Below are 13878 nucleotides of genomic sequence, written 5' to 3' on the forward strand. Positions count from 1 at the left end.
AAGTTAATTTGTAACATATACACAAGAATATCAGATGTGAAAATGAATTCAGCTGTTTGTGAGTCTGTTTGTATTTATTTTGTTCATTATTCCTGTTATCTGACCCCCTGACCTGATCTGATTCATGTGTGGAGACGGACCTTGAACAGTCTGTCAGGGTTTGTGTGTCTTTTCTGTAAATCTGGTTCTAGTCCCTGTTTACATCTGCTTGTTCATGTCTTGACTCTGAATCTGAATGGACCTGACTGATCAGTGATCAGTGCCTTCTGCAGGGGGGAAGACTGGACCCACCCTAAAGCCATTTTATTAGTTTGGCTCTCAGTGGAGAAGCAGCAGAGATGTGCAGATTTCCAGCGACAGTCCCTCCAACCCACACAAATCAGAGCTGATCTTCAGAAGCCGCTGACCGGCCGCCCTCGCCTCGCCGCACCGAGCGGACCGAGCAGACTCCTGCTGAGTCAGACGGACTTCAGAAAAAACCCTGGACTGTCCCTTTAAGGCAGCGGGAGCAGCCTGAAGCCAGACTGTGGGATTAACTAAACTCAATGGATTTACCTCCAATTAGCTAGTCAGGATCTGGCCACGTCTGAGGCTGGCTAATCCTGACCATTAGCAAAGCTAATTAAGAATTACACACGGAGGCACAACTCGCTCTCTCTCTCTCTCTCTCTCTCTCTCTCTCACACACACACACACACACACACACACACTCATCAGGGTTGGACAGCCACTCAGCTCACCCTCGCCCATCAGCGTCACGTATCTGACCGATCCTTGACTCTTCCTGCCGGGCCGGGCGGGGGGGCGGGGGTGGTGGGCGGGTGGGGGGAGGGGCGTGACGGCCTGAACTGAAACGCTGCATTTAAATGCGCGAGGAAGCTTCATATTACATTTAAATCACAGATTAAATCCTGCACTCTGCGTCAGAGGTGAAATGCCCCGACTCCTCCACGACTTCCCACAACAACAGCAGCGATCGATTCCCATGACCTGCATGAACCCGCTCTATTTTTAATTCTTTTTCTTTTCATTTTCACAACACCTAATGTGCCGATACCAAACCTAAAACTGTTTTTCTCTGATTTACCGTAATTAAACTTGATCTATTCTGCACATGTAACAAAGATTTGGCTGTCCTCGTACTTTCCTGTCTCATGACGTAGATTACAAACTGCAGATCTGACGTCCGGTTCACACCAGGTATGTACCCGAACCCGAACACGATATTCAGAAGTCCACAAATAACGCTTTGATCCCGAATAAAAAAAGGGTTTGGATGCGTGTTTTGAGCAGGATTTTGAGCCAATTACAGGAGATTAAAACAAAACGTGACAAAAAACATGTTGGTGTTTTGAGCCGATCACATCCCTCTGAGATTCTGCCACAGCGACTCGTTTCACAGCAGAATCTGATCCGTTCAGTCCGATCACGTTTGGAAAGTCTAGAAGAGCCGCATGATTCAAATATTTTATTCCCGTTCTAGTTCGCCGAGAGCTAAACCAAAGTTAGCCGGCGAGCTCGGTGGAAGTCTCCAGTGCGCCCACTTCCGGTTTCTTCCCGAATCCGAATAATGAATCTGAAGGTTTTTTTTTTTAAAGCCCGAATCCGAACCCACAAACAAAAACACCCCTGGTTCACACACTTTACAAAAGCTCCACACGTCAGACAGCTCATCATCCAGCATGAACTCTGCATCATCATGTGACGTGTGTGTAACATGACATGATGTGATGAGAAATGAAAAACAAAGTGCATGCAGTCGGTGGACAAATAGCAAGACGCTGATCGCTTTTATTTTGAAAAACAAACAAAAAAAAAACAGTTGATTCTGGTTGCAGCTGCATCCCTTCTGTAAATGCAACATGATGTTTTTTTTTTCTTTGGATCAAAATTTCAAACACACTTCAGATTGAGCGGTCGTACTGAAGTGTATTATTCTGAATTTAATCATAACTATGAATTTAACATCTTATTTTCAGAATACGCCCTGCGATGGACTGTTGACCTGTCCAGGGTGTTTCTCTGCCTTCCGCCAAATGAGCGCTGGGACTGGCTCCAGCACCCCCCCACGACCCTTGTGAGGATAAGCAGTTTAGAAGATGAATGAATGAATGAATGAATTTTCAGAACACGACCAAGGTGAAGGGAAATGGACTGGAAGTGAACGTCACATGAGCAGAATGGGAAGTGTTTCCATCTGGCGAAGAACATAACAATCAAACGAGGTATGTTTGATTGTTATGACTACATATGTATAAATTTTAGCGTAGCGATTTTATTTATTTGCATAATATTTTTGTGTGCTATTTGTGGGTGCGCTATTTTGTGAAATGTTTGCATATCTTTTTCAATGCAGTTTTCACGGTGTCGTATGAAGTGGAGCTTGATTAATAAAGAGAACTACGCATCAGTTGAGACTCTCAGTCGTTTTTACTCCGGGGGACTGCTACAGCTTGTTTTATTTCTCTTTTTTTTCTCTTTAATTTGGGCTGACATCGCTCCGTGATATTCCACCACTCGTCCCAAGAATTTCTTAAATTCCCCGACTTTCCCTCTCTGCGACGTGTTTTTCAAACTTCCATGACTTTCCAGGATTTCCGTGACCTACGGGAGCTGGGACGCCTCGGAGTGACTTTCTGTGTGTTTAAGCCGGGAACACATTTGAAATCAACTTCAACGTTATTTCTGCCAGCGTGTGTGTGTGTGTCCCAGTTTCAGCTCTCCGTTTCAAACGTCCACACATGAAGGCGAGTCAAAGCGGCGCCGTGTGTTGGCAGAAGCGAGAGAGGCGACGGTTTGAAAAACTCCTTGAACTCGAGCGCGCAAAAAAATCCTCGCCAAAGAAGACCAAAGGAGCGAGAGAGAGAGAGAGAGAGAGAGAGAGAGAGAGAGAGAGAGAGAGAGGCAGGAGATCAGACGGCGGGGGGTCCGGCCTCCTCTGGACACGCCGCCGCCGCTCGCCGCCTTTGGACTTCACACTCAGGTTTGTGTGTGTGTGTGTGTGTGTGTGTGTAAGTCGGAATTTAATTTGGGCACACGGGGTGAATCTGCTGCATCTCAATTAGCGGGGACGGGACGCTTTTGTCCACCGCGGCGCCGCTTTGTGATCTGGGCCGATAAGACGGACGGATCTGGACTTGAGACAGACAACACACACACACACACACACACACACACACACACACACCTCGTGCAGCTTTAAACTGGCACCAAAAAAAAAAAAAATTGGCAAAGGATTTAGCCACTGCAGATCTGTGAGATATTCATCCAATCAGCCAAGCACACACACACACAAACACACACACTCTCTCACACACACACACACACACACATACATGAGGGTCTCACACTGCTGCATTTACACGGCGAGGTTCTGATTTGTGACGCTCTGATCTACTTTCTGTAGTTTTTGAGTTTTTTAGTTAATGTAGCCGGTGTGTTTTCATGTGCATTCATCGAATTTAAATATCAACAACAGAAAAAAAAAAGCTGCTCACTGATGGAAATCCACAAAAAAGCAAAAAAAAAAAATAAATAAATAAAAAAATTATATCAAGTGAAAGCAGTGAATGTTTTGGTCACAGGTGCAAACTTTTTTTTTGTTTTGTTCTTTCTTCTCTTGTTGATGTGTTTCGCCATCAACTGATTCTAAACTTTATTTCTTCCTCACTCCGCTGGCTGCCTGCTTTTTTTTTTCGTGCCGCTTTCCCACTGCTTTCTCCGAGTTTCATTTTCCCAATTTTCACATTTTACACCCAGAACGCTCTGCATCGTCATCTGAGCGGCGTCTTCTGCATTGGATTCAGTGAATTATTAGATTTTTTTTTTTTGTTTGGAGACGTTGTAGACGTGTTATTAAGCTACAGATTGCAGCGTGAGCTCCACACACTCCTTTATATTAGTGGAAAATAATTTTTTATTTGTTTGGATCAGCTCCCATTTGTCTCATGTGCACGTATCGGTGGGTGGGGGTGGGGTGTCGAGCCTTCAAAACAAAAACAAACAAACAAGAAAAAAATCATTCAATCCACAACACACACACACACACACACACACACTGTATGAGAGCATCTAACACACACACTGAGCTGATGAATACACTCAAGTCTTTTTATGTTTGTTCTGAAGAGTCTAAACAGACTTTTGCCTTTGAAAGAATATTTGCTGATTTCATATTGTTATCTCAAAATGTTATTTTTGCAAATAAGACAAAATACAGTGATATAAATTATAAATGGTAGTGTTTTTTTCTCCCTCATGCACAAAGCAAATCGAACGGAAACTGAAATCACGACCAATACAAAGTGAACCGTGGCTTCGCTGAGCCGTTGCACCACTGGTGAGATGATTTGGTGATTTTAATCTGTTGATTTTAATCTGTTGTAGGCTTGTGTGAGATGAAGTCCTTTCCTGGAGGTCCGTTCCTCCAGGCCCGGGTTCAGTGTGTTAAAGTTGCTCAAGATAAATCTCCTCTTGTAAACATACAAATGGGCATCCCACAGGGCTCAATACTCGGGCCTTTGCTGTTTAGTCTCTTTATAAATGACTTGCCCTCAATCTGTGCTGGTGTCAGCTGCCAGTTGTACGCAGACGATGCAGTTCTTTATGCACCCGCCAAGACCCCAGAGCAGGCTGCTGATGCTCTGTCTACATCTTTGGTCAAGGTCAGGCAGTGGATCAATACAAATCAGTTGGTGCTTAACCTTTCAAAAACGGTCTCAATGTCTTTCTCTATTAGAAAAACAAATCCACAACAAAGTTTTCATATAAATTCACAAAATTTAAATACCTTGGTGGTCTTAATTTTACTGGAATTCAGTGACACAAACGAAGCGAGGCCTGAGTCCACCGTCCAAACTCAGGAAATCAGACGACGTGCTTCCTCTGGTGCTGACGCTGAGGCGGCAGAGTGAGAGGGTGTGTGTGTGCGTGTGTGTGTGTGTGTGTGTGTGTGTTGGTGTACCTCATGGATGAAGTCTCCGATGTCTCCTGGGTGGGGGGCGGCAGAGCGCAGCGGGTACTGGTGGTCGTGGTGCAGGGGTCTCTCGTCCAGGCGTCGGATTCCCACCTTGACGCAGTCCGGCTCCAGGGCGTCCGGCTGCTGCAGCTGGCTCAGGTCATAGTCCTGAACACACACACACACACACACACACACACACACACACACACACACATTTAGATTACACTCACTTGACTACTATCACTGACCGTAAAGAAAAAGTCCACCTTAAGTGACATTTAAAAACAGAAACTGGTGAGTTGCACTGTGTTTTCGGTGCTGTTTTGTTCTTTTAAGGTGGAATTGTGATTTTAAAATGAAATGCACATGGAGAGCAGCTGCTGCCTGATGGGAGAAAAAAGTGAGCTCTCCCTCCTCTGTGCTGGATTTCTCCCCGTAGGTTTGCTGCAAGTCACTGAGTCGACAAACAAGCCCTCGCTCTTTTATTTTGAAGGGCTGGACGCTGAAACCTGGAGGCTAATGTGTCTGTTTTTTGTTTTTTTTTTATTTGTTTTTTTATATATACTTTATTGTGTCAGGAAACTCAAACATTACATCCAGATCTTATCGTTTTGTACATATTTAATGTATCCTTTTTTGTTCTTAATGGACAAAACATTGACACTTTTTTTGTGCATTTGTACTTCGCTCACACAAAATAATAATAATAATAATAATAATAATAAAATAAAGCAAAAATAACTGCAAATCCATTGCCCCCTTCATGTACTCATGAGCAAACAATTATGACTATAATAATAATAATAATAATCATAATAAATGCAGTAAAAAAATAAAATAATGTTATTAAAAATAACAACGAGAAAAAAAAAACAGTATTAAATTAGGTCATGTTTGGTTTTGTTTTTTGTTTTTGTCAGATAAAAGTCTCCAAATGTGGTCCTTCTCACAGTTAAAGGAAACAATGTGTCTGTTTTAGATCGTTACATTTTATTTTTCCTATTAAACATCACCGTCGCTGAGTGGGAATCTCTCCCTTCGGCTGTTTCGCTGCAGAATAACAAAAATACAACATCGAGCAACAAAATGGTTCCTGAAACACTGTAAATCTATTCCTGTGTTTGTGTGAGTTTATCATTAAGCCAGACATTTTTTAATTTCTGAAAATGGTCCGTTTCGCTCAGTCGAACTCGCCTCGGATGTAACTAAATTTGAAAGTTGCCTCATGAATCCGTGCCCGTTTCACGCCATGTCAGAAACACCAACATACCGGAATATAATCGCTTTTTTCTAGTCATATTTATTGAAATAACTTGTTTTTGTGACACTCGGTTACATATTTATGCCGCTCTAAAACACACCTCAAAATTCAAAGATATTCCAAGAATCCAGTAATCAGTGGAGACATGACGCTGCGTGACCTCAGACTGACCCTGACTCTGACCCTACACACACACACACACACACACACACACACCCAGCGAGCTGCTCTGTCTCAGCTGCACGTATTGATGTGCTGAGAGCTTTCGGTGACTCAAAGGGGTGTAATGCGCTCCTCTGACGCAACGCTCACCGTTTCTCCTGCATCATCCCTCCTCAGGGGAGAGTGGAACGAGACACTAATGCTATCTTATTAAAAAAACATGGCTCCTCACACCTCCTTCTTGCACAACATCAACACCGGGAGTGGGAAATAGACAAGTGGAGGAGGAGGAGGAGGAGGAGGGAGGCGGGGGGAGGGGGAGGCGCAGAGAGATTGAATGAGGGAGGAAGAGACAGAAGTGCATGTCGTGGCCTCTGATCTGTTCATTTTGAGCGGTGGTGTCTTATTCACTGCACAAACCGTCCAGAAACCGTTTTGTGCTCTCCGCTCTCCGGGGAAATCGACAAAAGCAGGCTTTTCAGGACAGCGAGGGCCTGCTGCGGACTGACCTTGGGCTTTGTTCCCGTAATAGCCGACCAGCGGAATACTTTTCACAGGAGAGCTGCTGTGAGTGTTGCAATAATATGACAGGGAGAAGGGAAATGCTGTGTGTGTGTGTGTGTGTGTCCTTGTATTTCTGTTCTTATGAACGCCAAACATTCTCACAAGCAGAGAGAGAGAGAGAGAGAGAGAGAAAAAAATCACTCACTGCAAAAAAAAAAAAAAAAAAAAAAAAAAAAAATCCATCCTAAGCAGGGCCGGATCATAGGACTATAGGGCCCCGGGGCAAAAACTTCACAGGGGGCACCCCGACACCCTAACCCCACCCCAACAACCCCCCCACCCTCACACTGAATGAAACGATGACTATGTAAATGAGCTCTGTACATCTGTTCATAACTCAAAAAACATCCTCGAAACAAAATTAACATTTGTGTCCCGTCTCAAAAAATCTTAACCCTTTATCGGGCAACTGACTATTTTTGGTAATTTCAGAAATTTTCCATATCAGGCCCATCCCCTGTCTCAGTTAGTTCAATAATCATTTGGTCTTCACCCAGCCAATCAGCAAAGATGATTGTGGCATTTGACCAGTCTCATTGGCTTTGATTTTCTATAGGAAAATGAAATTTTTTGAATTTTTTTTTATAAAAGTAATTAAGTCCTGTCATGTTCACTAATAACAGTCTAGGGTTGTTTTTTTGAATTTCAAAGTATTTCAATGAGTGCCCTATAAAGGGTTAAAACATTTCCTAATTTTCAACTTTATTTTTTACATCCAAATATTTCCACTCTGTTACGAATGAAATAGTTCTTGCTGCTCGGTGTTTAACATGAGATTGGAGTTTAAATTTGTTTAAATGTCCGTCTGTGATGATGAAATTCTTTAATATTTGCCTGCATTTTTCCCATTTGGTGTTTATTTCTCCATTGGTGCAGGTGCTGCTCTGAGAGGAACGCCTTCAAATCTTTCTGTTTTAACAGTGTGAGCGACTCATTTGCTCTTTTTTTTAATCTCAGGCTGATGTGTACCTATTTAATCTGTTTTTATTGCAGTTTTTTTTTTTTAATCCAAGACATTTCTCTCCTGTGGTAGATGATAAAATATCCTTAACCTTGACCTTAACCTTACCCTTAACCTAAACCTTAACCTTGGTATGGCTGTTATACAGACCACATCCTGACAGAATGCAACAAATTTTCCAGAGATTGAAGACACGATGAAACAAACGGTTTCTCGGCCTCATAACATCACAAACGAGATTCGTCTGAGCCTGTTTACTGTTTTTATCGACTCTGCATTTAGGATTTATACAGTGCCGCAAAATAACCAGCCAGTGAGCGATGGGGACCCCGGTCAGCAATCCAGTCCACATCTTAACAAGTCCTTTAGTCTCATCGAGGTGAAAAAAAATGATGCAGTTTCCAATGCAGTTTCACTTTCACAATTTGTTTTTTTCTGGGATTACATAAAACTATGTTGCAATAAGGCAGGAAATGACACTTGATTCAAGAAAATTCTGGAAACAAGTGGGATTATGTCACCACACTGAAAGAGTTTAACTCTGACGATGAGACTGAGCGGTTTCACATGGAGATTGTTTTTTTCCTGTGTAGTTTAAAGGTTCAGGGTTAAAGGGACAGTAAGTAGTTAATCATTTCCAGAGAATCAACGATTTCCCTGCCAAGCGCCGATACTTGTGGATTTCACAACTCTTCCCACCCACTGAAATTTCAGCAGAACCGTGGAAGCTCCAACATTAAAATTAGCTTTCGACAAACACATAACAGCCGCTGAAGGTCTAGTGGTGTGAGGATCTGTGTGTGTTTGTCATGCCTGGCATGCTCAAAGCGTGAGTGTGTTCCTGGGAACTGAGTCTGCTTTTCATCCGAGGCTTACGCTGTGACAAATAAAGACACAGGCCGCCCGTGGACACAAACCAACACAGCAAATCAAATCAGGCCGAGCCCGAACGCCGCTCAAGGCCCGCGCTCTGTGCTCACCAGCTTTTAGGCCTAATAACACGGCAGGAAAACCTTGATTCTTCCTTTCGGTAACTCTTACGGGCTAACGAGGACGAGACATGTCACTCACATCCTGCAAAGATTTTGAGAAGTTATTTTTTTGTTAAAGAGAAATGTCATGAGAGTGAGTTCCAAGTGGTTCTAACATTTATTCAATCAGGCAGTGAACTCCATCTGACAAAGAAAAATAACCACCGATTTGAGCCCGCAGGAACAGATATTCGCTGAGATTAAAATGATTAATTTACAAGAAAAAAATCACAAATTTATGAGGAAAAAACTTGGAAATTCAGAGACTATAAAGTCACAAATTTATGGGATCCAGTCAGAAGGAAATCCTGCTGGTCTGAGTCCAGAACCCCAATCTCCTCCTCAGCATCTGGACTCTGGAGAGACGTTGCTGTGACTTGGGCCGATTCAGAAGAAAACAATCTGCTGATTCTGGGCTCAAATCAGCAGGATCTCCTTGTTCCTGAATCCCATGTCAGAGCAGAATCTGCTGAGGGGATCAGCTGCAGGCCTGAGACGCGGCGAGCGGCAGCCTCAGCCAAAAAAAAAGGTGAAAGAAAAACTATTTTTTGTCTTGTAAATTTTTGCGTTTTTTCTTGGAATATTACCTGCCCCGGCTCCATAATTTGTTTTCCCTACAATGGCCCTGATACTCCGTCATACGGCGTAGCATATTTAAGATATAAAAATTTGAGTTCAAGCTGATGTTATTCTGAATACAGTTACTGTCTTTACAGATTATTTGAAGGGATTATTCTGTTTGCTTTTATTTTATTTGCGACAAAACTTAAGTGACAGAGCAGACACACAGCCAGGACACCGTCAGGAATGTGATTTTGACATGGAAAGTAAATTAAATTAAAGATCTTTTCATTTTATTTTTCTTATTTATTTTTATTTAAGGTGCGGTGCAAGCTCTGCTCCCCAACAACCACGCTGCTTTCTGCATCAAAAAACCTCCACATATACTTTGAAAAAACACCTTGAGGTAAGTTATTTCTTTATTTATTTTTGGTCTTGCTGATGTCTTGGTTAGATTGGCTACCTAGCTGGCTAATTGGCCTAGCTGAGGTGCTGATATGTGTCGTGAATTATCCACCTCGGGCTGCAGAGTGACTGATCCTGCAGCGACGTTTATCTTTGATATCAGGATATCTGAGTAACTCCCAACAGCAAAATCTGAGCCAATATCATGTTTCCACAAGTGCAGGCGTTTAGTTTTAAAGCAGTTTATCATCTCCATGTCTGTGGTTCTGTCTGAGGCTCATGCTGCTCCTTCAGCACACAGCATGTTATTATTAACATTAACCAAAAGCATCAAGGTGAACCTTTTTGACCAAAATGGTGCTGGTTTCATCGTTATGTCCTTCACATTTCTGAAAACGTCTGAAAGTAAACCTCGGTCTTCATTAGAGCTGAAATCTTTTCTGAATCGATGCAGAGAAACTTCAGCGGTCTGACTCGGCTCACTTCCCGTGTCCACAAAACAAATTATGTTCGAGTCTCAAGGGAAAACAGCAAATTAAAGTTGGTTTTTCTTTAATTTATCAATATGCTAAACAAGCCTAGTGTGTGTCATTAAAATGAACTAGCCAGCTTAACCAAAAAAATCCTCCATGCAAGTCACGCAGTCCGACCGTTCTGTTTCTTTTTCTTAAAACAAGTGAGAAAGTGGGATTATCTCATCCCGGTGGCCCTCGTTTGAACAAAAAACAAGATTTTAACGAGGAATATGACACTAGATGATATGAAGTCTTCATTTTCTTCATTTCAGGATCATGCCAGTTGTCTGCCTCCATCAAGCATCAAAGAAAAAAACAAACTACATCGAATGCTGTAATGACGTAAAACGACAGGCTTTCTGTTATCAAGACACTCGGAATCCATCTCCATCCTAGCTAGCCAAACACTTCCACAAGCAATCTGAGCCGCAGACAAATGGGAAAAGGAAAAATCAATCTCCCACTGCGGCTGCAGGGAAAACTGGTGTCAGCAGGAGCCGTGACTTATGGCGATCAGCTGATCGACGAAGGTCACGGGCCGGCGAGGATCTCGACACGTCACTTCGACGAGGACCTAATGAAACTCCTGCGACTGATCAGCACACACACACACACACACACACACGTACGTCTGCTGTCCTGCGAAGCATTAAAACACTGCGAATGCTGATTCACACGTGTACTTCCCGCTGCGCTTCGCCGGTTATTTTCCCGGCGGTTCCACAACATTTCCCACACCGGCAGGAGTGTCGATCCATATCTAGTGAGCGATGGCGCTCTGGTCTTGAACCCGTGACACTGCACCATTGCCATGTCGATAAATGTTTATTACCACTCTCAGAGCTCCATTACCTCAGACAGACACTATTTCAGCAGCCTCTCCTCTCGGCTGCCTCCAAACGCGCCTCGCCGGAAGCTTTTCCTAAGAATTTAGAGCATTACACAGAGAATAATTAGGATTTTCCTCTTCTGCATAACTCAACGAGACTGTTATTTCACCACCGAGGTCAGATATGAGTCCGCAGGAATAAACATATAACGCCTGTTGGAATTCAACGTGATTCAAGCCCACAGGTGCTGACAAGATATGCTTATTTAGAGAGGAGCCTGTTGAGGAAATTAACTGGGTTTTTTTTCCAGTTCTCACAAAAAAATGATAGGAAACAGGAGTCGTCAGTATTTTTTACGGTGCCAGTTCATCAACTCCCTTGTTTTGAAGGAGACAAATGTCTGTGGAAAACGGCCCTCCGTGGGTTCATAACAAGCCGATTCCTGTCCTTTTCCCCCCAGGAGCATTGTTACACCCAAAGCTTTTAGTTTTAGGGGAAATTGATTATTCTTCAGGGGGCTTTTTTGGCCCTCATTAGTTCCGATCATGCTGTCTCTGGCTGTGTGAGCAGAAAGAGGGTCTGCGGGAGGGGAAGCTGAGCGTCTGCTGAGCTCATCCTCCCTCCTCAATCATCCACCAACCCCCAGCTCCCACTGCCAAACACACACACACACACACACACATGCAAACACACACATACATGCACCAATGCAAATTCCTCTCTCAGTCCAACGCCGTCCAGGACTGTTGAGCAACCTGAGAAATCCCAAACTCAACCCCTGTTCCGGCTGAAACCACGTCGAGGCCAAAAACGGAGGCTGTGTCATAAATCTGCAATCCATCAAATCGATGAAAGACAAAAAGACAAAATCCGCACACACCGTCTTCACGTTCAGAAATATTATTTAAAGACAGTGTTTGGGTCATTTGACCTTTCTCCACCTGAGACAGAAAGTCGGATGTGTCTTGAGCGAAATTTCCGGCCAGTGAAGACGATTCATTGATCCGCCTGTGCTGCTCATTTAAGACAGATACCCCCCCCAAAAAACCAACCTTTCTGGTAATCTAAGCAAATATCCAATCAGCCACGTCTGGCCTCATGTTGGGGGTCAAATTCTGTCTCTGCCGCTGCTCGTGCAGTGCTGCCTTCAGGTGAAACTCGTGAGCTCATGGTTATGACACGGGATTCAGAATCAGAATCAAGTTTATTGTCATTACTCAGCTGTACAACGAAATTAGAGGCAATTCCTTAGAGCAGAGGTCTTCAACAGGAGGGTCTGCAGGGGGATCATGAAATGTTCGGCTGATTAGACAATTTTTTATACATATATGTATATATATATATTTTTTAAAATTTTTACCCGATTTTTTCCCCCACAAATTTAAAAGTCGGATGGATAAATGGAGACACTCATCAGGGTCAGACATCTCATTAATGTGGGAGTATATTTGCCATCCACAATGTATTTTTAAAATAAAAACATGAATCTCTTAATTATATTTATCGTTCAGTATTGTTTGAAATGTCACAAATGTGTTTATTCATGGCAGTGGCACTAATAGGCCATCACTTATTTTTGTTTTCACTTTACCGTTTGCTGTCACTTTACCTCGCACGTTTAATTTAAAAACTTGAATAAATAAACCTGTGTATTATTTGAATAGCTTAGTGTTGAACGCACAAAAACAAGGTACATTTCTACATGTCACTAGGCCCAGTTTAATATAAAACACGATTTTATAGAATATATATTGAAGGGGGTCCCTGCTCCATCACCCGATCAGTTTGGGGGAAGACCCCTGCCTGCCTTTATGTGCACATAAAACACACATTAAAACCAAAACACACCGCATTTGACTCCTGAACTCTGACCTTTAAGGAAAAGTCATGAACTAGGGATGCACCGATCCGACGTTTTCAGCTCCGATGCTGATACCGATGTTGGGGCCTTACGTATCGGTCGATACCCGACACCGATCTGATATCATTGTTGATTTAAGAAGCTACAAACCTCAGCAGCAGCGGCGGCTCCCTTTGATCTACTCAGCTGCTGGGTTTCAGGGCTTGGGGTCAGGGATCACTTTGGAGTCCTATCTGCTCAGATTTGTGTGGCAACAAATAGGCCGCCTGACCGAAAAACCAGAATGGTGGTTGTTCAAATATTAGGGTTAGGGTTAGGGTTAGGGTTAGTGGTGTTTCTGGAGGTGCTTGATTAAATGTGTGGTATTCTCTCTGGCAGTGCGACCACCATCCCCGGGAACATTCATTTGACATACATTGCAAACTGCCGTTGAGCTAGTTGGCGTGCTAAGGGTGAAATACCTCCATATCGCAGACGATGTGTCCCGTGTCGCAAAGATTTAAAGGGGAGGGATCGGTCTGACGGATCGGCTGCTTTTACAGATACCCGATCCAGGTAAAATGTTCGGCGCTGATATCTGATGCTAATATCGGAACGGTGCATCCCTATCGTGAACAGGCGACCACAAGGGGGGGCAAAACACGTTTGTTTCGACAGGCTTTCCCACAGGATTACGCCACTGTTGTATTTGTATTTCCTTGTATCGCCTTTGTACGGTATTTTTATTGTCTTTTACTGCATTTTTATTTCCTTAGCATCACCTTTGC

At 43.2% G+C, this 13878-nt stretch overlaps 1 protein-coding gene across 1 annotated transcript in view; it reads right to left on the minus strand.

Annotated features, from left to right (window-relative positions):
* LOC115357617 (cadherin-2-like) overlaps window positions 1-13878 on the minus strand; it is a 125031-nt gene that overhangs the window by 7233 nt on the left and 103920 nt on the right. Inside the window, exon 15 of the mRNA XM_030049184.1 lies at window positions 4964-5125. Within this exon, the coding sequence (XP_029905044.1) occupies window positions 4964-5125 (162 nt within the window). The remainder of the gene's footprint in view (window positions 1-4963; window positions 5126-13878) is intronic.

Source organism: Myripristis murdjan, chromosome 4 (genome assembly GCF_902150065.1).
Source record: "Myripristis murdjan chromosome 4, fMyrMur1.1, whole genome shotgun sequence".
NCBI lineage: Eukaryota > Metazoa > Chordata > Actinopteri > Holocentriformes > Holocentridae > Myripristis > Myripristis murdjan.